The sequence below is a fragment of the Manacus vitellinus genome, unplaced genomic scaffold, assembly GCF_001715985.3.
Source record: "Manacus vitellinus isolate BGI_N305 unplaced genomic scaffold, ASM171598v3 scaffold_67_pilon, whole genome shotgun sequence".
NCBI classification, from domain to species: Eukaryota; Metazoa; Chordata; class Aves; order Passeriformes; family Pipridae; genus Manacus; species Manacus vitellinus.
Window position 1 is genome coordinate 1,987,647 of NW_021940737.1, and position 26,184 is coordinate 2,013,830.

The 26,184-nt window shown below is 39.0% G+C and overlaps 1 protein-coding gene across 1 annotated transcript in view; it reads left to right on the top strand.

The window, feature by feature from the left end:
* Nucleotides 1-26,184, top strand: part of ADGRL4 (adhesion G protein-coupled receptor L4) — a 76,739-nt gene that overhangs the window by 38,095 nt on the left and 12,460 nt on the right. The window contains exons 3-13 of the mRNA XM_008925958.4: nt 1,262-1,414; nt 8,151-8,306; nt 8,807-8,877; nt 10,537-10,704; nt 10,792-10,975; nt 13,187-13,303; nt 14,378-14,571; nt 15,857-16,027; nt 17,537-17,740; nt 18,518-18,738; nt 18,833-18,899. Of these exons, the coding sequence (XP_008924206.4) occupies nt 1,262-1,414; nt 8,151-8,306; nt 8,807-8,877; nt 10,537-10,704; nt 10,792-10,975; nt 13,187-13,303; nt 14,378-14,571; nt 15,857-16,027; nt 17,537-17,740; nt 18,518-18,738; nt 18,833-18,899 (1,706 nt within the window). The remainder of the gene's footprint in view (nt 1-1,261; nt 1,415-8,150; nt 8,307-8,806; nt 8,878-10,536; nt 10,705-10,791; nt 10,976-13,186; nt 13,304-14,377; nt 14,572-15,856; nt 16,028-17,536; nt 17,741-18,517; nt 18,739-18,832; nt 18,900-26,184) is intronic.

The following is a 26,184-nucleotide window of genomic DNA, read 5'->3' on the forward strand; positions in this document are numbered from 1 at the left end:
CTCTCCCTGTTAGAATTCTTTCCTGTCATTCATCATGTTATGAGTACCTTTTTCTTGAGAACAGGAAAAAAATCCCAGTAGATTTCAGGGAGCTTTTAACTCTTTTCCTTTCTCACGATGTAGAAAATAGAGAATTCCACTCAGAGTGCTTCTTTGGGAGAGTTTCATTGATTTGTTTGTTTCTTAGTTTTGGGGTGCCTTAAGAGAAATGGGCTATTGGGAAAATGGAATTATCAGTGCCGTGAGTGTTTCAGTTTGATATATAGAGTGCCTGGATAAGAAAGCTTTTGAAACTTTTCTTGAATTTGGTCTGAAAACTATTCAATAGACAACAGGGACCTTGGAAGATTTCTGGAGAGGAAGTGGTTTTATTGAGTCATTGCAGAAGATCAACTCTGTGGTTCAGAGCAGGAGTTTATGATTTTGTTTGACCTTTGGTCAAGCTCTCTGGGTCCTGTGCTCACAGTGACAGCACATGCTGAGGCTCTGCAGAGATGACATAGTCTTCAAACTTGTGTCTATTGTACCACTGGGGGCATGGGATTAGCCACGTAAAATAGGTGATGTAAGTTTGCAGGTACAAAAATGATTACTTGCACAGCAATTGCTAAGAGGGAAGGATCAAGCCATGAATCTTCCTCATTTCTTTGGTCTTTCACAAAGACCTTAGCCTTTGTGATAACTGAGTAAAAACAATATACTTGAGGACTCAGGTCAGTCAGTAGGATGAATTTGTAAGTTTGTTGTCTGGTACTGCTGAGAAATACCGCAAAAGGTCTTTAAAAACAGGCCATAAAAATGTGCATTTAGATATATTGATTCTGCTTTGACGTTAGTGAATGAAGGGGGGGCTTCTTTATATCCTTCTGAGCTCTGCTTTCTATGATTCTAAATTCCCAGGTGCATCCTCAGAGTGACTCTCTACCTGTAGATTCTTGGATAGGAAAAAATGTTGTCAAATACAACCATGGCAGAACATATACTTGTCTCAATCCTCTATTCCAAGCGTATATCCAATTAAACCATTCGCTTCGGTATCCCACTGATTTCCTCATTTGTTGATTCACACAAGAAGAGTGCTGCTGAACACCTGATTACATCCTTGGCAATGGGAAAACTATATAGACAAACACCAAGAGTGCCAGCTCAGCATTCAAAACTTAACACAAATAAAAGACCAGAGCCAAATTAAGCTTATTCGACGCCGCTCTCTTCAATCGTCAAATGCAAATATATTTCTCTGTAATTTATGTCTTGACAGATGATAATGAGTGTGAAAATGCTACTCAGCCTTGTGGAGAGCATGCCAACTGCACAAACACGGTGGGAAGTTATTTCTGCATGTGCATGCCTGGTTTCAAATCCAGCAATGGTCAAGAAACTTTTGTACCTAATGATGGAACCTCCTGCGTGGGTAAGTTGTTACTGTCTGCCAGCTCCCTTTACATTGTCACTCTTATTGCTTCTGTTAATTATAGAAATCTAGCAAAATGCTTTCATGTTTGGGAAGTTTGGAGTCTGGGTATAAAATTCCTATAATTTACACTGGTACAGACTTAATATTCCAGTTCAGGCCCACACTTCTCACTGACAACACAGCAGCTGTTTTCAGTAACACTTCCATCTTGACTCTGCTTGCAATATATTTAAATCCACATGTCACAGTTTTAGACAATGAATGTAGAGTTAATACAATACAAAAATTCACCCATTTATGCCACTGTTTCACTGATCTGTGAGCTAGCTGATCATGTTCTTGAAACAAAGCAGAGTGACAAAATATTCTGCATTCAGGTCACTCTGGAGCAGCAAAATTCTCTATACATTTGACCCACTATACTTCAAATATCTTTTGCTTGGAAACTTTGATTGGGATATTTTTGGTAATTTTTCGAGTCTGATCAAAAGCAATCAGCGAGATCAATAGTTATCCTACCTCCTGTGCCTCTGTTTCTGTAGCATTGGATGGAACATGTTCAAGACTAAAGAGGAGGAAAAGTTCTCTGGAAAAATGTTATTTCTGAACAACTATGCAATCCTTTAGGATTTCCTTTGAATGGAAGAACTGTAACTATTTCTCTTTTTTCGAACTCCTGGTAATTTTCTCTGTATGTTGCAAGAGTCCTCAGGGAATGAGAGAATGAGAAATAAATCTATTGCCCTTTACACCTTTATGCTGACTGTGTCTCCTTCTAGGTATGTCTCCTGTGAGCTTGTGAGTGCTGACAACCTCTCTTCTTACTGCTCTTAATATCAGCAGAATGGTTGCATATTAAGCCAGAAAGTGATCTAATCGACCTCTCTTGCCCATTGCTCACATCCATCTAAAAGTGCTCTGCTTTATCCAGCTGCTATGAATCCTTCTTAAATTAGCCTGGATGGAGACTGTTAGCACACTGAGCTGTAAATATTCTCACCATTTCTGGTCCAGGTTTTGATTTTTGCATTACAACCTTTCCTCAGCTTCAGTAGTTTGTCCTCCAAGTTATTTCTCTGACTGTTTTTGTCTCACTTTAACTTTTTACCATTAGTGTGATAACTTCTTTTTTTCCACCTCTCTTTTCTTTAGTGAGTAGATTGATCTTTTTTTATCCTCTGCTGGGATTTAGTTTAGCACTGTTGTTCTTCCTTTTGAAAATCCATATGGAGGAACCAAGAGCTTCCAAACTCACACTGAAATAAAAAAATTACCTGTGGGCACCTTTTCTGATTAAACAAGTGTACCAATTACTTTACCAAGATGTGAGTCCTAAAGACAACCTTATGATCCACAATTAATTTCCTCCTTTATCCTTTATCATGGAAACAATAATAGGATATTTTGTACCCAATGGATCAGCTACAGGTAGTAGATATGCCTTGCACACAAACTGCTGAGAGTTGTGAATTCAAGGTGTACTAAACACAGCTGGAGCAAACACCAAAGTTGTCACTGTAAATACAGTGCAAGCTATCCAGTACAAATTGCAGAGGTCAATAAAGCTAAGATGATCCCAGGGAGGCAAGAAGCTGGAAAGCTTTATTGGACTTACAAGTTCATGTTTAAAGGGCTTAGGGTCTACATATTCAACAGGGGGTTTGCATATTCATTCTATTAAAATTGAGGGGGTTCACAAGGATAACATCAGGGAAAAACCCAGATTAACAAATTTTTGGGGTCTTAACAATTACTTCATGGGGTAAAAAACCCATCTTATCTTAGGACATTTTACAGAGGGAAACAGGTAACACAAGGGGAGAGATAAAACACAAAAGGTTTTCTGCACAGGTTTGATGAGATCAGGACATGGTTTCTCCAGGCTTGGGCAGGACATTCCAAACCTGTGACATCAATAGATCCTTGTCTGGACTCTAGCTGGAGGTTTTTTCCCAGTCTCTGTCAGCCCAAGGCTTTTGTTTAAACCTAAAATTTTGCTTTTTCTCATATCCAAAATTTGGAATCCAACACAAATCACAGCACAGAGCTCCCAGATATGCATCCTACCCAAGTTTATAGGGCCCCAATATATTTCCAGATTCTTCAAAGTCTTAAATCTTGTTTTAATGTATGTATATATATATAATATATATATATATATATACCTGGCAGTAACTTTTTAAAAATACAGTGGTTGAATTTTGGAGAGTATGCCATTATAGACCCTGTTTGTTTATGCCATCAAAGCTGTCTGGACTTCCCAGCAGTGCAAGTCTGGTACATCTCTGTGTCTGTGCAAAGCCCATTTCAAAGCCCATCTGAACACACTTGTGTTCCTCTCCCTCTCTGGAAACTACAATAAGCTTCTAAGTACAAAGTGATTATCCCTCTCAAAGCAGTAGACAGAAAGAAAGCTTGGGACAGCTGCTTTGAGAAGTGTCACTTCACCCTTAATCCAACCAGAATGCTGAGTTTGGAGTTGAGGGTCGGCAGTTTTTCATCCATGTTATCAGGTAGAGTTGGTGAAGAGATGACAAAGAAACATGCAGCTAGAGGAGGAACTGGAGGGTAGGAGGGGAAAGGGAGGAAAATAGAAGAAAGGAAATGGAGAAGGGAAAAATAAGAATGCAGAGACGTGGTATTTCTGAAGATGATATTTTTCTGATGTCACGAAAGAGAGCTATTAAAATCCATTTTTTGATTTGTGTAAAAGCCATGCTTTCCCTTAGACTTCACATTTTATGGAATGTTCGGCTGCAGATAAAAAAGTGAAATACAAACCTGCTTTTTTCACCCCAGCCAACAGAGTAAAAACATGAAAATGGCCCTCTGTGAAATGAAAGTGCCATCCACACCACTCTGCCTGTTCCGGGAACGTGCTATTAGTTTCCTTCAGGTATTTCTGAGAGCACTGGGAAGGCACCCATTCTCCATCCCATCCTCTGCTGTGACGAGGGAGCCCTGCAGAGGATGGGATCTGGCATTGTGCCACACTGCTGCCTTTTGCTTTTAGCCGTGCCATTCACAGCCTTTTTCATTCCTACTTTGTGTGTGCCTCTGCCTTCCACAGTGTGGAGACGCGGGGAGGGAACATCCAGTCCTTTGCTACTGGACTTTTCAGTCACTTGCAAGCTACTAATAAGCAGAAGGTATAATGCAGACATCAAGCTGTCTTGACTGACTGGTGAAGAATCAAAGCCATGTAGGTACAATCCTGTAATTGGCAAGACTGAACATAATAACTGTTCTCAGTACTTTTAATTTAATTGGAATTTCCTTGCCTGCTGCAGTAAATGAGGAGTGACAAAGCACAGAAATAAAATAAAAGGTTATAAATATATTTTCACACTAGCCTAAGTGGTGCTGGTGATATTTTTCTGACTGGAGCTGTTATAAAAGCTTCAAAGTTCAGCTCCAGGATTTGTTTTGAATATTTACTGAAAGGCCAGGGCTTTTTTTTACAGTGCTGTGGCAAATGCTCCTCTGTTTAAAAAGCTGCTGGTCCTCAACCTTTCCTCAGGAATGCTGCTTGTGAAGACTGCTCCTGCAAGCTTTGGCAGCCCCACTCCTGCTCCCACAGCAGATCAAGGAGGACCGTTTGAGATCCTCGCCCCAAAGCCCCACTAAAATCGGGTTGCTGAAAGCACTGACAAGCTGTTTGTCTGCGTGTGGTCCAATTGCCTGTTTGGTTAAAAAGGCATAACTACAAAATGCAAAGGAACAAAAGCCTTACAGCTACTGCACACAGCATTTCAAAGCGGGATCTTAAAAGCTGCATTCTTGTAACTGTCACAAGTTGTTGGCTGCCCCTGACAATCTCATTGATTTAAAAGGGACACGAAGCTGATTAGTACCTTGCAAGATCAGGCATACTGCCTTTTAATTTTGTCATCCAGGAGTTGTTTTTTTTTCTTCTGGAAACAGTAAATTAGATAGGCGTGATATGGACTCGTTCCATATGGGCAACTCAACTGCAGAAAGTCTATTTGCATATATTCAACAGAGTGTCTCTATCAGACTTTAAAGAGCTGTCCCACTGCCAGAGATGTGCCGTGGTACTTGAGTTTCAGCTGCTGTTTTGGATAATCTTGACTTCTCTCTAAAATCTCCATTACATTTAATGTCTGACATAATTACAAAAAAAAAAATTGTAATTCGTGTGACTGCCCACTACTGACAGATAAGTCTTTTACTGAACTAAAGATTTATGAAAAGCAAAAAATATTGTCATAACTTTGAAACATTTGCATCAGTAAAATCCCATAGAAACCTGACGTTTAGCAAACGGTGTTCTGAAAAGCATTCACATAGTTATTCATTTATTTTTAAGTTATTGTAAGTTTTAGCAAGGATTGTTATGAATTGCTAGTGGTTTTACACTGCATTACATGCTGAATGCATTGTTAAGATGTACGTGTCCTCCATGGAGCTGACAAGGCCAGAGAAACCTTTGGTATGAGGCTGATGTGTGTCCTCCTTATACAAACTGGCATTGTTGTGATTGTCACCTTTGCCACTTCAATTCATTCAAAGTTTCTCTGTCTTGCACAGAGTCACACAACGAGGAACGGACAGGTACCCACTTGTTTCAAACAAAGCTTTATAATGTACTGATGTGAGAGGTTATTTAAATGCCAAGAGTAAGAACTTCAGCCTTGTGGCTTTAAATGACAGCATTTAATTATGAGGTATCCTGTATGTAGCACTGTATCGCACTTTTTTCCTTCCCATTTGTCAGATTGGTTCATGTATAACGTGGTTAGTTCCATGATTATGAATACTGAGGTCACAAAAACCATACCAACATGGATAATGCAAAACTCGGGGGTTTAAAGAGAAAAATTTGCAGTTTGGGGCATTAAATATGGAAAAAAACTATTGTCCTGATGCAAATAATCGTAATTTAACCTCATACTTTAAAATTCCACGCTGGCACCAAACCATTCCAACACACAGCTTCCTTGCTGGCTGTCCCTGCAGAGCAGTGGTGGTTGTGCCAGGGAGGGCAAATGCACCTCGAGCCCCACAAATCCTTCCTGGCCCTGCAGGAGTTTGAATGGCTTCTCCATGGCAGCTTCTGGAGCTCAGGCTTAAAACACAGCTTGTTGGGAAACACAGATATGTGAAAGTGAGGTGGGACCTCAACCATCACCTTGAATCCCAGGAAGAGCCCTGGAATTGTGAGCAGAAGGAATGTTGGGATACTCTATTAGAAGTTTATATGCATTTAACTGTTGCCCTGTATCAATGAAACAAAGCCCTAAAACAAAAACAAAACCAAAACCAAACATCAAACCACACAACCGTTAGTAAAGAATGTTCTCCAAAGTTACAAAAAATGCTGTCCAAACAGGCAGGTGGCCCCCACATATCCTTCAGGTATTTTTTTGCATTCCCTAGATATACCCATAGACATACACTTCATTTTTTCATTTTTCAATAATACTCTTATTTTACGAGCATTATTGCTCCTTTTTGTTTTACTCCTTTTTGAAAACCACCAAGATCCTTGGTATCAAAAGCAGAGTGTGAAACTAGTTCCTACACACTAATGGTGCATTCCCAGCCACCCCATATCTGCTTTCTGTGTGACTATTCCTAACACCCATCTGGTGGGGCAGAGGCTTCCTATCAATTCAAGCAGCTCTTCTCCTCTACTGATCCATTAATCACTTCTCATTTTTTCACCAATTTCTTCCCAAAATTAAGAGTCATACCAGTTCTTAACTTGGGTTGTCATCCTCTCTGGTTAATCCATTCCCCACACCACCTTTACTTTCCTTCAGTTCAGTTCTCAGATTGTAACTTTAAACCTGCTCATGTATCACTTCTTCATTTTTCAACTCTTTTCATCAGATATACGTTTCCCAGAGCTGTTCACTTTTTTCTCCTTTCCAGCACAGCACTTCACAGTCCATTACTTCATTCTTCAGAATTATTTGGTGTTGTTCCCAGTTTACTTTCTCCATTGAGTTATTTGATCTTTATCCTCAGCCAACCAAATAATGCAAAATAATCTGTATTCTGGCCAGGGAGTTAGTGCCCAGCTCCCTTAAATTGATCAATTCATGGATTCCCTTACTGGAATTAATTGGTTTTACTCTTGGACTGTGCCCCACCCAGTTAATGAACCTGTCTGCCTAATAGCAAACTATTTAGAAGCACAAAATACAGTTTAGGCAAATGTAATTTAAACATGGATTTAAAAAAAAAAAAAAAAAGAAAAGACATGCCAAGCACTTTAAAGGGCACAGAGTTTAATTCTTAGATTAACGAGATAGAGTGATCTTTTGCTGCATCTTTTCAAAGCTGCAACTTAAAAGAAAAGTCTGCAGGTTTAGGTTTTTTTCTTTTCCTAACTGAATCATAAAGCTGAGAAAATCTATTTAGTCTAATCTCTGAAAAATGGTTTTCAGATGATTTGCATCATGCCAACTACCTTTTTTTCTGATAGAATTAATATGGTTTTAAAACATGAGCAATGTAGTATTATATAGTAATAAAAGTAGTGGTATAAAAATATGATCAATTATGATTTATCCTTGTAATCTGTAAGTATTATAATTGGCAGGGGGGGTTGCCATTATTAGCACGCTTTTAGCTTCTGCTTTTTTTATTACATGAAATTTTATTATGAAACTGCTTGTAGTGTGTGGTGCTATTATCAACAAAGCAGCAAGGTGTTAGTCTGTAAATACTTAATAAAAAATTCCATTTCTCATGATATTTGCAGATGTAGATGAGTGCAGCAACGGAGGAACTGTTGCCTGTGGAGATCATGCAAAATGTGAAAACGTGGATGGAGGGTTTAGCTGCTCCTGTAAGGAAGGTTATCAACCATCCACAGGAAAATTGCAGTTTAAGCCAAATGATGGCACTTCCTGCCAAGGTACATGATATTATAAAGGTTTATGTGTTATTATAGAGATACATCTTCTGAGAAACCCACCAGTGCCTATTTATCTTCAGTTAGATTAATCAGCAAGACATGAAAAAGAGGCGAGGCATCTTTTTTTTGCATCTACAATTCCTGAGAATAGAATAATTTTGTAAATGTATTTTTGCTAAACAGTGTAATGAAACCCATTTGAAATAATAGTCACCTCCCCACAATTGTCAGATCTGTGTCCCTTTCTGTAAATTTGAGCTGTCTCTTAACTCCATCTGTCCAAGTCCCCTGGAAGGGGACAGTCCAATCCAGTGCTGTAACTTTGACCAAAATAAAGTCCTTGTAATTGAAATTTGAGAATGGGGTGCTGTGTCTTATGTGCATAAGTTCAGGAATGCAGGTGGTTTGGGGAATGAGCTAAACAAGAGCTTTAACAATTAGATTATACTGAATATTGCATGGACTGTGATGTATAATTAATTTTTTTTTTATTTCTACAGAAAATCCAAAGGCCAAGTGTGAGTTATTCAAAGACTGTGTAACTGAACATATTAATAGAACTTTAACCAGAGTAAGTAGCATTGGTTTATAGATTAATTTCCAAATCTTTTAATTGTTTCTGTTTGAAACTGCTATTTCAATTATAATTGTTCTTAAACAGCTTTTAACAAGGACTTGGAGCATACAATTGAACTTAAGCATGTTTACAGAAGTCTTTTTAATAATTTCAAATTATTTGAACTGGGTTATATGTTCAAATCATGATAATAACTTGCTGGGAATCTGCATGTTCTGTTTCCAGCAAAGTGAATCATGATGCATGAAAAATTCACAAGTGTGGTAATCACTCAGCTGTTTCTGTAATTTCTGAAGTTACACACTGCTGCATTTACTGATGTGCAATTATTTGCTTGTTCAGAAGGAAAGGCAGCAAGATAGCTTGCAAAAGTAATGTCAACAAGTGACTAAATAGAAAAGGGAGCCATAACATCTTGGTGTGCTGGTTTATTTACTCCTCAAAGCATACTGTGTAAAGTGAGACAGAACTTGTAGAAACAAAGACTCCAGGCTCTTTTTTTTTTCACAGAAACAGAGATTCCTGATGCAAATTAAAAAATATATTAATTAAAGCACTACTCGTTAGTCTACAGCTGCATTAGTGTCTATTTTTAAAGGATAAATGAAGCACAAGCATAAATAATTTAAAACCAATTGTATATGTTTGAATTTGATATTAAGCAGCTTGCTGAAGTTACTGGGTTCAGAAAGATATTAATTTAAAAGCTTTTATTAACCTAGTGTTATATATACATTGTGTTAACATGTTTTCTATGTTTGCCTGCAATGTAGTACTTATATCAAATATAATATATGCTTATCACACTTAGGTGCAAAGGCATGGTAAATGCCACAGTAGGATCTTAGAGTGACTTTTTTTTTAAGTGTATCACTAAACTAAATAAGTCAAAACACTTTAATTTCATGTAAATAACTGTCAGATTTTTAGCCTGTTTTTTAACCTGTGCTCTAGTTCTATTCAGTTGCAGTTAAAGACAAAGCAAGGTCTCTAAATCTGCTTGGCAGCAGAGATTATGGATCATACAAAATCAGATGTTGGGGGTTTTTTTATTAGATTTCAGTATTCTGAAGTAAGAATTTTCTTATTCAGCCATGAGACTGAAACCAGCAAGCTTAATCTTCATCTCACCCTCTCTTGCCTATGCTTTTAAACTAGTTGTTTGATGTAAGTGCATTTAGCATTTCATAAACTGAAGCAGTGAAGGTGAAATAGGCAGTACAGTCCACTCAACTACCTCTTTATAATTTGCACTTAAAAAAAAAAAAGCACTAAAAAATATACAAATACTGCACATCTGCTCCTACCTCTTCAGTTAAAATGTAATAAAAAAGTCAACAGAATGATCGTATCGCTGATATTTAATTATTTTTGCAGAACATTTACTGATTCACTTTGGGACATCAGGATAAATAAAACTGAGCTGCAGTAGGGAAAAAGAAGTGTAATGATAGCACATGACTTGTTAGGGTTATACTAGGCAGTACTTTATAGGTCAATCTGCTGATTCAAGTAGTGGGGGGTTTATGCACAAGTGCCTTAAAAACCAGTGTGATAATTCACAGAAATCAATCGTTTGCACCGGGTCTATTTTCAACCGCAGAAATACAACTTTACTTGCTTTGTTAATATGTGAGTTCTGGCATTTTGCAGATCAGTCACTTAAAAACACCTCTGGAGATGCTGCAGGAAATTAATAAAAGCACTTTGGGCCCGCTTTCACCCGTGGATGTGGTTTCCTACGTGGAAGCACTGTCGTACCCCCCGTGGGATGCCACGCGTGACTCCGGCAGCGAAGCTCTTCCTAACACCACCATCAACGTGAGTGGGTCAGGCCTTGGCTTTGTGGGCTTTGTCCTTGTTCCACAGGTAGTGCCTGACTCTTCTCAAACACACTTTTATTTACAGGTTTTGGTCAACACTGTGAACAATTTTCTACAAAAAGACAAACTTACAGTCTGGGAAGCTCTTCCTGTGGACAACCAAAGGAGGAGCCTGACTAAGCTGCTGCACACTGCAGAGCAAGCAACACTCCTCGTGTCACAGAGCTTCAAAAAGGCAACACAGCTAGATGCTAATGCAAGTGACATAGGTAAGATAAAGAAAATTAATCCGAGGTATACTTTAGATGTGGGTTACGCCGAGGAGTTTTTCAGCACAATTATGAAGATTAGAGATGGTGTCGTGTGAAAGGCACGGGTGTTAATTTGTATGATTTTCATAACTAACACCTGACTTTCAGTGTAGGTATCACAATTTTCGAAGGCTGAACATTTGAGTCCACAGCCCAGGAAAAAAATGGAAGTCTGTGGGAAGTTGTTTTCAGATTCTCTTTCAGTCTCTCATTATGGCCACACTCACAGTGAATCTGGATCCTTTTTCTAAGCACAGAATTAATCTATGCATCTTATATGCATAAAAAACACCAGTGGAATGAAAATTGGACTTGCTCTATACAGATTTTTTTACTCAGTTCAGTGAAGGTATTGTAAGTGAACTTTGAATAAGGACTTTACCTAGTGAGTTCAACCTTGAGTGGCTTTCTGTCAACAGAAATTTCTCATTTTAAGAGGAATTCCACAGGAGGAGAACTGCTTGGTCTCAACTGCACCATTTTGCTCTACTACCTTCTACCTGTGAGCTGGTGTCTTCCCACCAGTACCTGCTGGCTTTCCTGTGGCAATAATGGTTTTAGCATTCCTTCTCTGGGAACACAGTAAGGCTAACCCCAGCCACTGTTGAAAATCCTAATAAAGCATTGCTGATTCCTTTGTCAATGGCCACTCTTTCATCTTTATTTTTCTGAATGTCCCCAAACTGTATGTGATCTGATTTCTTACTTCAGATTTAGCACAGTCCTTCAGTGCCTCTTACTGGCTTGCTGTTTTATAAAATGAGTTCATGAGAAAGATTCCTCCCGTGGTTCTGAGACAGGTCAAACCACCTGTTCTTCCCTCACTTTTCTGAAAATAAATTACACAGAGTGATGAAAAAATAGGGGGAATGGGATTTTTTCTGTGGCATAGGCTCTGTAGAATCAGACTTAAGTCTGATTCTGTGCCAGGTGCTGCCTGTGAAGGCCCCCTGCTCCTCACCCCACCTCCCTTGCTTGGAAGCTGAGGCTGGGAAGGTCAGGAGGAGAGGATTCAGGTGCAGGTTCTGGTGGCACTGTGGGTATCAGTCACCAAGGTGACAGAAAGAGCTGATAAAGAGAACGGGGAGGAATTTCCATATTAAAAGGTCAATGATTTTTTCAGTTTATTTTTGTTCTAAAATGGTAAACTGTGTGTGAGCTCATTTCCAAATTGAACCCAAACACTAACATTTTTTGTTATTGTCTTTCAGCATGAATAAATTTTCCACAGGTCTCATGTGCCACACATAACTATTTTGGGACAAGACCTACAACATTATGTCTGTCTCTCTCTCCCCACTGCTTTTTATGGTGCAAGCCCCTGAACTATGAGCTTTTCAAAACTCCAGCCAAATAAAACTATTTCTTATGCCCTGACAAACATTTTCTGACAGCTGGTCTATTGAATAGCTCGTATTATTTTTGTGTGCTGTGCTATAAGCAATGCAGATGGTCTAGCTTAGTGATATTCCTCCATCAGTCAAGTTTTGGATTTGTTTGTTGTTGGGTTTTTTTTTGTTTTGTTTTAAAAAAGGAAAAGGCCTGATTGACTTTTTTTTTTTGTTCCCATCCTGGGTGATTGAAACTCAGCACTGTAATGAAGCAAGTAAAGAGCTCAATGGCCTCTAATGTAGTTTTTGTCCTGAGGGGTGATGCTTGTTTGTTTGCTTTCTGACAAGACACATCATTAGTTCATGGTGCAATGTGCATTTGGTAGCATGGATAGATAACTATAAAATATATACTCTTCAAAAATTGGCTTTTATCAAATGTTAGTATTCAGTGGAGAATTTTATGCTTTGCTTTTTATAATTGTGATTTGTGGCTGCTTTCAGAAATGCATTTTTAATAAAGCAATAGCTCTTCCCAAAGTAACCTACATTGTTTTTTTCCAGTACCTAATTTAAGGCAAGGTAAATAAGAGACCATATTTTTCATGAAAAGAGTAAAAAGTATGAGAGCAAAATGTATGCATGAAAATAAAAAAACACAGACGTTTAAACAAACATGTTATACTAATAGCATTTTTCTTGAGATATTTTGCACAGTGATATATTCTTCAAATTCACAGTAATTATGCAATCCAATAACACATTTATTAGCCCAACTGTAAATTATGGTAGACCATAATGGAGCTGTGATTTGTACTGCATTTTTCTTCTTTTACAGCACTCAAGGTTTTTGCTTTTGATTCACACCACATGAAACACATTCACCCTCACGTTTACACAGGGGGAGATTACATAAAGATCTCGCCAAAGAAGAGAAAGGAATCTCATCCTAATGGTAAGAAACAAAGGTTAGAGAGCAGGGGGGTTAATAAACACCTTGGATAGACTTGTACCCTCTAGCAATAAACGTGCAGTTTACCAAGACTGAGGTTCAGCACTGCTTAACCACAAAGGAGACAAGGTGTTTTTATCACCATTTCTCCTGCCCCTTTATTGTCTCAAGACCGATATTTCCAACATTTCACGTGGCACAGTGAGCATCCAGGGAGTTTTCACACTGGTACCTGAGCTTTATCCTTCACTCAGCCATGGATCTGCTCTATGACTTTGGAGTGGCCCCTTCAACCCTCTCTGCTACTCCTCCTCCAAAAATTGGTGCATCTTTTCCATTTAGAGAGTAGCTCACTGGGGCAAAAACATGCAATCTTCAGCATCAAAACCAGCAGGACCCAGGTTTGACTTGGACCTCAGAGTGCTACAGAAAGGGCTTACAACTACTGTCAGCACTAAAGATAAATAAATGTGTTTAAACAGCTCTGGAATTAAACCACCTAACAATAAACACAGAAAGGATTTTTTAAATCTTCATCTTCTATCTAATCTGTATCTCACCACCTATCAGTATCTAAAATTGTGGTTTACTTTGATACCAGGGAGAAAGTCACTACATTTTTTAAGATCAGCAGTGCGTCCTAAAATACCTTTTTCCTTAGTTGTCTTCCATACTGGGTTCACTATAACGGGAGTCAAAGCAAGCCAGGTGCTTCAGAAAGGTCCAGTATTTACCTCAGGTCTGAGACATTTTAGTTTGTAAGCCCTGACACCATATGTGTAACCAGTTGCAGAACAGCAGCAAGCATATATTTTTCTAGGAAAAATATATATGCATATCTCCAATCAGTATTTCCAGTGCCAACACGCAGTTTTATTTCTAATTGTTTTAAATAAAGCTATATTTCATTGTCCCTAAAACATTTTTATAAGTATTCCACATTCCATCTGCTTTGCATGTTTTATGCCACAGCAGCAATAATGTCTATTGTTTATTGTTTCCTTAATGTCTTCAATTTTGTTCCTCTATAAAAAAAACCACAAACTACTGAGCATGGTGTGTTTGATTGATTGATAGGCACGGTCGCAGTTGTCTTTCTGCGGTACAGCAACATTGGTTCCTTGCTTTCTTCACCTCAAAACCACTCCTCAAAAGACCCTTCAGAGCAGAGACAGACAGTGAGCTCATCAGTTATAGCTGTTGCAATTAGCTCAAACCCACCCACGCTCTATGAGCTCGAGAAAATAACATTTACCTTAAAGTATACCAAGGTAAGGGTTTGTTTGTTTGTTTGATTTTTATTGTCAGCTTCAAATAAAACAAAGCATTAGCTAATCATTTTATGTGATGTAACCACACCTGCAGCGTGTGATAAACTGAGACATGATTCTGTTGTTTGCTGGTGTGAGGTTGCCATTTATTACTCTAATAATATTAATCTCAAATGTGACATGCTAAGCACAATATATACTAAATATGATACAGAGGAAAATTGCTCTGGGACTAAAACAAGGGCAACAATATCATCTTTGTGGGGTTGTAGTATGGATAAAATGTAGATATCTGAGTCAGAGAACATTACAGGATCTTGACTGTTCTGTATTTAGGTGGGATTTTTCCTGAAAGTTTATCAGATATTTACGCATGTATACAAAAAAAGGGAAGAAATGCTTCAAAGTTAACACAAAAAGTTAACCTGCAGTTAAAGGGGAATAGCAGAACCCATGGTTTTGAAACTTTGTTATTTCTGAACACATTTATTTAGAACTGAGAGGTTTACTTCCAGCAAATAAAGATTTTTGCTGGTTTCACTAATATGTGAAGAATCACTTTACATGGCACAAGGAATTATCAGAAACTTACCAAGAAAACAACTCTGTAGGGAGGTGAGCAGAGAGACAAGGTTCTGACCTTGCTTACATAGCTTTTAAATTTGTTACTTGTCTTCTGAGTCAGAAATCACCCATATATAAATTTACATATATTTATAAAACCTATAGTACAGTTGGGACCTTATCTTTGACTGGCTTTAGTGAGCACTAACTGTACTAAATAATACAAATGGTCTTGCTCATCACTGTTGTATGGCAGGTGATACAACAGGTGTGGTATGAGCCTGGCTTTATCCCAGCTTACTTTGTAAAATGAACAGAATAGGTCTCAGTTTTTGGACTGCTCGTTTGGAATGGACCACGAGTAGGACAAGCAATGTGACTGTAACCTTGCAGTCTAGTCCATGTTCAGCAGGTGCAAGTGTACATTTAACAATGTTTTCTGTAGGTAAAAATTCTGACATCTTTGCAAGTGCCAGAAGAGTTCAGTAATCTGATTAGACTACATGTTTGGTGGGGGTTTAGCTGCGTGGATAAAATGTTTCCATCCCCAGCCATGTTTTAATTGCTTGGAACAGGCCTTGCAGAATGTGCCTTTTGTTTCCCAACCTTCCAATGGCAACAAACAATTTTTAATGAATTGCTCTGGCTAGCATAAGTAAGGTCTCTTGATGGGAAATATCCTGCCTTTTGCCATCAGTAAAACATCTTGTTTCTGTTCCAGACTGCAGATAAAGACATTAAATGTGCATTTTGGAACTACTCAGCGGACACAATGAATGGCAACTGGGCTACAGAAGGCTGTGAGCTGACACATTCCAACTCCACTCATATCTCATGCAAATGTAATCATCTGACTCATTTTGCTGTTTTGATGTCCTCAGGTGGCTCTGTTGTAAGTGCTATTTTAATTTAGTGTTTTACCTGATACTTTTCCCTGTTTTCATCCCTTATGTTTTTGTTTTGGTGCAACCCATGTAGTTTACCCCTTTAGGTTGTCTCTTGGTTTTATTCAGCAAACACGCAATTTATTGTGCACAGAGCAAACAAAATTCCTCCCATATGTGTTTGAATTTCCTTATGTCCTTTCTGCAGTATTACAGAGCAGTGATGCAGCAAAGTATCTTGTTCCAAACACACAGTCTGTTGTGCTTATTTTTGGAGCATTGCTTTTCATTTTAAATCCCACTTTAAGACTGCTGTGGGATTTATCTGCCATTCATTGGTGGTCAGCAACCATATGGCCTTGAATTTCTCTCTCACAAAACTTTTGCTACCCATTTGCCTAACTTTGGCATCTAAAAATCTGCTTTAAAGTCTCTCCTGAGAGTTTGCAGCAGCATAATCAATTTGAAGTTTATGACTATTAAATGTGAAACTCACAACCAGCACAAAATTGGGAGAATGACCACTCAATTTATGTCCTTCTTATATTAAGAAGCCCCACAGATTTCCAGGATCTCAGTGGGGATCTGCAGGAGCTTAGGTCCTGCCTCAGGAGGCAACTTTTTAACAGAACTGACAGCAAGCAGAATATTAGCATGAATATACTCTATTGAGGCAGTTCTCTCACACTGTGAATCTCATGCTGATAGAGGCTGTTTCCTGCTTGCTAAATAGCATCCTAAGTCTCCAGTTCAAATTTAAAACCTTTGCAGGTACTTATATAGTTATTTTGAAAAGAAAGGCTGGGAGGTGAATAATCTCTGATCTTTTATTTAAGAAAAAAATACTTAGAGACATTTTATGGCCAGCTGAATGCTCTCCTTTTGCTGATGTACAGTCACGTATTTCAGATGTTCTTTGTGACAATAGCAAGAGGCAAAAGAAACTGTATTCTTACACAGAAAATACTCACATCCCCTATTAAAATACCCTGTGTTTCTTTGGAGAATGTTCACGTTGTGTATCTGGAATAGCATTTGCTTGAAGTGATTGTTATTTCAGAGTCTTGTTTTGATCATGTTGCAAATTCAGTAAGACAGTTATTCAGTTTTGCTTATCTAAGTCACTGCTGTGATAAGTCCTTTTATATTAGAAAATGTTCATGTCATATTAATATATGTCCCACTGCCAGTGTATTTGTCATTCACTAAAATGATCTGATTTTGAAAATCTTATTAGGAGATACTGATGTTAATAAAAAGTTTTGTTAAGAAATATCAGAAAATGCAAGAGCAGAATATATACAGTTTATTACTAATTTCCCCTAGAATTATATCTGTCTCACCAAACCCCAGTACTTTTTGGATTATCCAAAGTGTTCATTTCCAGTGAAACTCTACAAACAATTTTGATTAATATTTTGTAGAAAAGAATAAAAGAGCTGTATTATAGAATGAGGTCTTTTCTTGAGAAGGTATAAAGCTGTTCTTTTAAATACTATATTATAATTTTCCCCCAGGGTGTTACAAATTATAACATTCTTACAAGAATCACTCAGCTAGGAATAATTATTTCGTTGATTTGCCTCTCCATGTGCATTTTTACATTCTGGTTCTTCAGTGAAATTCAAAGCACTAGAACGACAATCCACAAAAACCTCTGCTGCAGCCTTTTCCTGGCGGAACTTATTTTTCTGATTGGAATTAATATGAACAATAATAAGGTGGGTAGCTTTCACTCGTGTCTTGATTTTGCATTGCACAGGAAATATACAGTATAAGATGTGATCTTCTGTCTACTCCCTATATTTCCTACCTACAGCAGTGACCCCAACTTCCCAGCACAGTAACAGGAAATAAAAAATGGTCTTTTAGAGCAGCAGGGCCTTCGTCTGAGCTTTTCAGAAAGCCGAGCTGTTGATTTTTGCATCGCAGATTGGTTTTAGGAAATAAACTTATGCATAAATTATCAAAATACCCCTACTATAAGTGGCTGAATAGGATTTAAAAGTACTTGAAAAAAATATGAGCTGCTATCCCTGAGGTAGCATTCCAGTACTGATTGATCGAAAAATATCATTTTACAAATGCTCTTTATAACAAAAGTTATTTCAGAAATAATTCCTTGCGATGCAATTACAAGGTGATAACAATGTAACTGTTATCAAAATCTTAAAAATGGGCTTTGCATAGATCAGCATGTAGACTACTCAGCTATAACTATAGGATAAACCTTGTCAAATCACTTATACAGTTTTTCTGGGGAGACATATACCAGTTTTAGAAGTTGAATGTAGTCTCTTTATTTTCCACGTTGCTACAGACAAAACTAATGACCAAGTGTGCTCATGGGTGTAGGCCCAGATCTTGTCAACCATTACAAATGGGCTGCTAAGTCACCACTTCAGAGTCACTCAGTTGCTGTGTGTGTACTATTATAATATCTTGACAAAGGCATATTAATAGAATTATGACTCTCTTTTCTCTGGTTGAATTTCCAGCTCTTCTGTTCAATTACTGCTGGATTGCTCCATTATTTCCTTCTAGCTGCTTTTGCATGGATGTGCATTGAAGGCATTCACCTCTACCTTATAGTTGTGGGAGTCATCTACAACAAGGGCTTCCTGCACAAGAATTTCTATGTCTTTGGCTACGTCAGCCCAGCCGTGGTGGTTGGAATTTCAGCTGCACTGGGATACAAGTACTACGGCACCACGGAAGTGTAAGTCGCTGTTTCTGTGTCCAAGTCATCCTACTTGGCCCCAGATAACCAAAATAGCACGTTTCAAGGCATTTTCTGCTGTTTAATTTTTCAGATGTTGGCTCAGCACTAAGAATAACTTTATATGGAGTTTTATAGGACCGGCATGTCTAATAATTCTTGTAAGTATAATTTTAATTTTTTTATTGTAGTACATAAAACCGATAATAAAAGGTGTTTAATAATCACCCACCCATTGCCAGCATAGCTGTGAGTGCTAATTATAGGGCAGAATTGACTAATTTAGTCCCTTTTATAGTGCCTCTAAATTATTTATATGCTGTACATCTAAATACTTTACTAGTCTGAAAAATGAATGTTTGACAAAAAAAGCTCAGTGTAATATCAGAGGGGTTTTCTTCTTGCTCACTTTCTTTCTTTTATCCCAATGGCTTGAGAAATTCTCTGAAGCATTTCTGGTTTTTACGGAGAAGCATCTTTGTATGTTGCTGCCATCTCAGCATGGCTCAGCAGGAGGTCTGCACAGGCACTATCCTAGCAGACAGATAATCTGGTTTTTCAAACGTTGTGTGACTTAATCTCTTATCAGTGATCGGTCATCTTTGTAAGATTAGACTGTCATCTCTGTGGTTTTATCATTGGCATGTACCCTGTCATCATCAAAGCCATTTTGAACTAAATTGCGACGTCAGAGAAAAGAACCCACTATTTCACACGGGCAGACAAGTCAAGTATTGATAGCCCTATTTCAACTGTGAAGAGGGCCTTTTTAATTCTTATTGGAAGTGGTTTCAAACCTGCGAATTTGGCAGGTATTATATGTTCAATTCTGAATCGAGACATTTTTGGGGCCTTGGGAGCATTTTTAAGTGCTGTAAAGTTTAAGGAACCATTCCAGCTGTGATGGGGCATTATTGTGTATGACTTTGTTGACAGTGATCTGGCAATAGCTGGAGATAACAGAAGGAGAAGGTACAATGGTGAGGCTTCGTGACATCTGTGGTCAAGTCAGTTATAACCCTTTGTTGCTTTTTAAGCTATTTGGTGAGAATGTGAGGATTTGTAAAAAAAAGAAGTGGCAATGCCTAACACGTACAGCTTTGTAGTAAAACAGTTTTCTTTCAAGGCATTAGACATTTCAAAGCTTGATAAAGTATCAGGTATAATTCTGGTCGAATCCCCCCCCCAGATTCCTACTGCAGACTGGGGACAGCTGGGAACAGCCTACCAGGTGCAAGTGCAAGGTGATGCCTCCCCATCTCACCCTCCTGGTGAGCACACAAATTTAGAGAGGAGTGAAGCACTGTGACCTCCCTTGGCTCAGTGCTTCTGCGTTCAGATGGCCCTGATGGCCAGCAGGTTACCACAGTGAAACAAAATCATGGGGAGGCATCATCCTTTATTAGGAAGTTCTTAGGATTCTTAGGTTTAAGTTTACAGCTTCCTATTTCCTCCCTGGACCTTATCTCTTCATTCCACGGAGGCAGCGGGGCAAGGATTTTTCTGTTGTTTCTCTCATTCCTGTTCCTCATTTACCTTCAAGTGAAGATTTATGTACTGTGATGTATCCCTGCACAGTTAACACAAGAAAACTGCATTATCAGAGCACATAAAATGCCCCAAGTGTGTGCATCTGTATCCCTGTTTACAGCTCCAGCCGAGCTGTGCCCGGTGGGGATCTCAGGGACACGGCGCAGAGGCAGAGCAGCTCTGCAGTGGCTTTGCTCTAAGTCTGGCTGGCTGCAGAAGCAAATCCTGCAAGCTGGGATCTGAGGCCTGTAGCTGTTCTTTGAGCACTCCAGATCTTCCAGCAATCCCTGAAAATTAAAGGAAAAGGGGAGGTGATAGAAGCTGATACAGGCCTGTGTGCCAGTGCATCCTATGGATGAGGAGAACAGCCAGGCAGTTTCTTCTTTTTCCCTCACTCCTTTGCCTGAGTAAAGCCACACAGAAGAGCTGTAGCTGGACAGCAAAGAATCCTGTGGTTGTTCAGCTACTTTTTGCATGTTATAGAAATATTTTGTGCAAACTTGTTTTCCCAGTATTCGCATACCTTTATTATTGTCTCTTCGTAATCACGCACCACTAGACCCGGGGGGAAAGGCAACCTGCTTTCGGCAAGCTGCTTCAGCTGCTCTGGGGGGGGGGGGGTGGGGGTTTAGACAGCTTGTTTTGATGGAGTGATAGCAAACTGAAGCCTGAAATGCAAGAGGAATGTTTTCAAAGACTGCAGGGAGCTGGGTAATTTGCCCACGCTCCATCCAAGTAATCGTCTAGGTAAAATATGGAAAACCCTATGAAAATAGGCACTGATGCTGGAAGATGAAGTTGGTGTGAGATCTCTTCTCTGTGGATGGCACATTGCTGTGGTGATTCTGTTTCCATTGTCCAGTCCTGCTGAGCAGACTGCACAGGCACCACCATGACAAAGATTAAACTCCTTCCAAAGTAGTGCCACTCAGGAAGTCCTTTTAATTCCAGGAGCTGATCTTTTTTCCTATATTTTCATTCTGCCCACAGCTAATTAAAGAAAAAGAAGAAAAACGAATACTAATTAAGGACTCTGAAATGAAAATGTCATTTTTGTTCTGGGATAACCAGATAGGACACTGCAACCCTCAGATTGAAAGCTGAAAAATCTGGCAGCTTCAAGCTTACCTTTAATCCTGAGCTTCATTTACCAATAGCATTGAATTTGCAGGTTTTCCAAGACAGCCTGGAGAGTGTGGATACCAAATCTCTGGAGAGCTCCTCACCACAAATCTGATTCTTGCACAAAAATATTAAACTCATTGTCAGGACAGATGCCCTTGTACCCAAATGGTATTCTCCATTTCTGTGAGTAGGGGCCCAGGAGATTTGTGGTTTGGATTATACTGTAATATGCCTTTGAGACAGCATGTAAATGATGAAGAACAGAACCAGTCCTGTACCAATGGGTTATCTGTCTCAGGGCACATTGCTTCAAACACGCTCTTGCACTGTAAATCTGCAGCAATAATGAAGCACAGGGAGCTTAAGTGTTTATCAGGAGTACAAATTAAGTTCTCCTCTGATTGCCTAAGCAGAAACACTACTTCTGAAGGTGTTTGCTTATTAATATTAAGGTTCTATTAGAAGTCTTAAGTGCAAAGCAACGGCCTTATTGATCCCATCTAAAAATTATTATTATTGTTATAAGATTGGTGACTGTACATGAAAAGGAGTGGGTCAAAAGCTCTTTAGATGGAGTTAGCAAAGAAAGGGCATTTTAAACCTTTATAAAGCAAGCTGCAAGCTGAAGATAATTTCTACAACTTATTTCTTCCTCCTAATATTTGTAATCTTTAGAACCACAACCATTTTACTTAAAACTATGCAGTAGATTAGATCAAAGCATACAAGTATGGAGAAATTATTTATAACAAGTATTTAAACTTTTTAATAGAAAAGTGAGTTTATCTCAAGCTTTAAGGGACAAACATTCACACATAGCACAACCCATGTCTGATTCAGGCAAAGACAAATATAAACTTCAGAGATAAAAGGTACAGAAAAAAAGAAAAAAAAAAAGGAGAATAAAAAGAAGCCATAGAACACTTTCTTTTCTATTGTAATGCACTGTTACAATAATAATCTCCCTGTAATAAGAAATGTGTAGAATGGAAATAACTATTTGCTGCCAGGGTAACGTGGCTTCAGTTTCGATGAGCATGTAATGTGAGTCAATAATAAACCCCTTCCCCTTGTGGAGGACTTCAATGTGGCTGTCCCCACCTCTGGTATCAGAGCTTGTTGAGTGGAAGCAGACCTATGTAAGGGCTTTATTCTGCACCACTGGTGTTTTGGAAACTTCATCTTTTAAACTCTGTGGACACAGCATAAGTCCTTCCACTTAGAATCACAGAATCAGCTGGGTTGGAAGGGACCTCCGAGATCATCCAGTCCAACCCTTGATCCAACCCCGCTGTGGTTCCCAGCCCATGGCACTGATGCCACATCCAGTCTGTCCTTAAACACCTCCAGGGATGGAGAATCCCCCACTTCCCTGGGCAGCCCATTCCAATGGCTGAGCACCCTCTCTGGAAAGAAATTCTTTCTAATCTCCAACCTAAACCTCCCCTGGCACAGCTGAAGACCCAGCCCTCTTGTCTTGCTGATGGTTGCCTGGGAAAAGAGACCAACCCCCCCTGGCTCCCCCCTCCTGTCAGGGAGTTGCAGAGAGTGAGGAGGTCTCCCCTGAGCCTCCTCTTCTCCAGGCTGAGCCCCCCCAGCTCCCTCAGCCTCTCCTCACAGCACTTGTGCTCCAGTCCCTTCCCCAGCCTTGTTGCTCTCCTCTGGACCTGCTCCAGCCCCTCCATGTCCTTCCTGAGCTGAGGGCCCAGAGCTGGACACAGCACTCCAGGGGTGGCCTCACCAGTGCTGAGTCCAGGGGAAGAATCACTTCCCTGGCCCTGTTGGCCAATTTGTACCTATGTACCTATTTGAGGGACAGTTATATATTAGTTATCCCACTGGCAGTAGAAATGATGGTGTTTGGAAGGGTTGGCGAAAGACTCTTAACAGTGCAGTTATGAAAATTTGGAAGAGAACCACTGCAACTCCAAGTGCAGTCATGGCCAACCCTTCTAACATACCTGTCTCCTACAACTTTCTCCCACCAAATCTGTTCAGCTGAGACTGGTGCAGCAAGTTCCAGCTCACCCATGAAAACACGATTTGCACCTTTGCAGTCGTGCAGGCTCTGCTGCTGCACCCACTGCCACTGTCACAATAAATTGGCATATCCCTGTGAGGAGCCAGCCCTCAGAGGTGTGACATGTTGTAACATTAATAGGTGCAATTTGCCATTTGACAGTGTAAATCCATCAGTATCATTTGCTGGGATCACCTCTGTAATGACAAAATACCGACTCGCTCTTTGAGGTTGGAGCGTTTCCAAAATTGAACATCATCCAAATAATCCTCTGGATGGCTTTTATCCAAACATCCCAGTGCTGTGCAGTGAGAAGAGAGCTCCTTTACCCTGTTCCTTGTTTTACTCCCCTAATGAGTGTTTTCAGAGACTTTGAAGGTGTCTGGCTTGGCTTCAAGTCCCAGTTTTCTTGAAACAATTGGTAATTGTAGTGTTTGCAACTATAAAAATGGCTTACAAATGAACCCTGCAATTTTCAGAGCATTCTTGTGCACTTGACTCGGAACATACAAGCCAAGAATAATTCTTGGGAGTGCTGTCCTCAGAAAATCCAGGCCCTTTTTAATAAATGTAATGAATAATCAACTGTAAAGCAAAAATATTCTAAAAACTGCAATGATTGATTAACCATACTGTTTTGAACCTTTCTTGTATAAATGAATGGGTAAATGAATAAAATATACAGATTGCAGTTGCAAAATACAAAAAAAAGTGACATATGAGTGATGAAAGCAGGCTAACAGTAGAGTAATGCTTTTCATTAAGGAACTGCCTGCATATTCATTAGAGCCAGTCGATTACTTAAAAAATACATTCATCAGATAATTTATTTGATGAATTTTACCATTATTTGTCAAATAATTTATTCAACAAAAAAAGGTAAAATTAATGGAATCGTGCATTTATCAAATCTTATTGGACAGCTCTAATACTTATTCAGTTCGGTACATTTAGGTTGATTCAGGATTAGTAATACTGCTGCAATGAATGCAGAAAAATTTCCTGGCAAATCCATTACTCTGCTGTTTTCTCATATACTCATAGATTTCATGGACTTAATATAGGCTATTCAAACTGAACATCTCTCTTATTGAGAAATAAATATTCAGAAAATTTAAGATTTTACATTTTCCCAAGCTTCAATATTGAACGTGGTCTGACAGACCACTGTTACCACTTAAAAAAAAACCAAATTAAAATAAAAAATATAATTTTGAAAAAAGCAGCCTGTCTGAGGTCAGTCACATCACACTGGTGCAATCAAATCCACTGTGTCTTTGGGCTTCCTCACTTTATCATCCCCATCCTTCAGTGAAGCATCTTGTATTTGTTACTCTTGCTATTTCTGGATATGCTAAGAATTACTAACAAAAATTTGCTTGACCTCTGACTGCCATCACAACAAAATATAACACCATCTCACATTTTTTTAGTGAATATTTATGCTTTGAAAATTCTGTGGGGTTTTTTTCCAAAGGGTTGTTTGTGATAAATGCCTAGTTATATTTCTTAGATAGATGAGAAAAATATACTCTACCATTTACCGTAGGTTTTTCGGAAAATAGCTGTTTTAAACATTTTTTTATATCCACTGCTGTTCCTCAGTCTGCCTTTTTAGTGGAAATAAATTTCCTACAGGGACTAGCAATGGCTTTATTCTTCTTTATTAAAGAGTAATAGCCCCCTTTTCATTAGCCCCTCTGTGGCTTCAGTTAAAGGTGTCTCCATTGCATTTCCCATGCCATTGTGGATAAAGTGGAGATAATGAATTATATAGTGGCATTAAAGACTGAGTCTGCAACTTTGTTAGAAACAGATTAGTTCAAACCACAGTGCTGTTCAGCAACAACAATACCTGCTGTGCTAAATAATAACTGAGTCAGAAAATGCTTGTCCTGCTCAGTGGACAGGATCAGCTAAAATCTCCAAGCCACAGCTTCCATATTTCCACACCCAGTGGATGCAGTTTATCACCAAGACCAGAGCCTGAATTAAGGTTTTTTATTTCCTTCCCTCTGCCACTAAAGCCCCCGTTCTAAGGTTCCTGGAAATACTTGGAAAAAAGAGGCTGTGGCCATTAGTTTATAACACAAAAATTACTTGATCCTGTGCCATTACATAGGAACAAATTTATCACATGAGGGTGAAAGATCCTCGGAGGGTGTTCAAAGTAAAAGTGTTTTTTTAAAAAATCAGCTTAGTAGTGTTATAAGGAAAAGTACATTAGGTGTTCCAAATAAAAGTGTTTTTTTTAAAAATCAGCTTAGTAATGTTGTAAGGAAAATTACATTAAGTTGTCCCTCATGTCGATTGAAAGGACATCAGACTTGAGCCTCGAGCATGTCCTCTGTCACCAGGAGTGAAGCAACCAGACCCAGCAGGTGAGGGAATACAGGTGGATGCCAAGGGGAAAGGGAAGAGCACCTGCAGATGCCAGCTGGCTGTGCAGATTTCCTGAGACATTCCCCAGCTCAGTGCAGGGTAATGTCTCTCTTCCCTTCAATTCCAGGAAGATAAACAGTGCCCACACTTTTAATGGATCCATGTATAGTGAGCCACAGTGAATTTTTGTTTCAGGAAAGCCACGTCAAGAGTCTGAAATAGGTTGGCTTTTTTGGGTTTTGTTTCTTGGGGTTTTTTTTTTATTGCTTAATATCCTCTTGGGTGATTCTTTACATTGCCTTGCTGTAAGCACAATTGCTATAAACATATAAGCTTACCCCAAATTGTTCATTGAAAGGACACTGTAGGTTTGCTTTAGATAGTTAGTA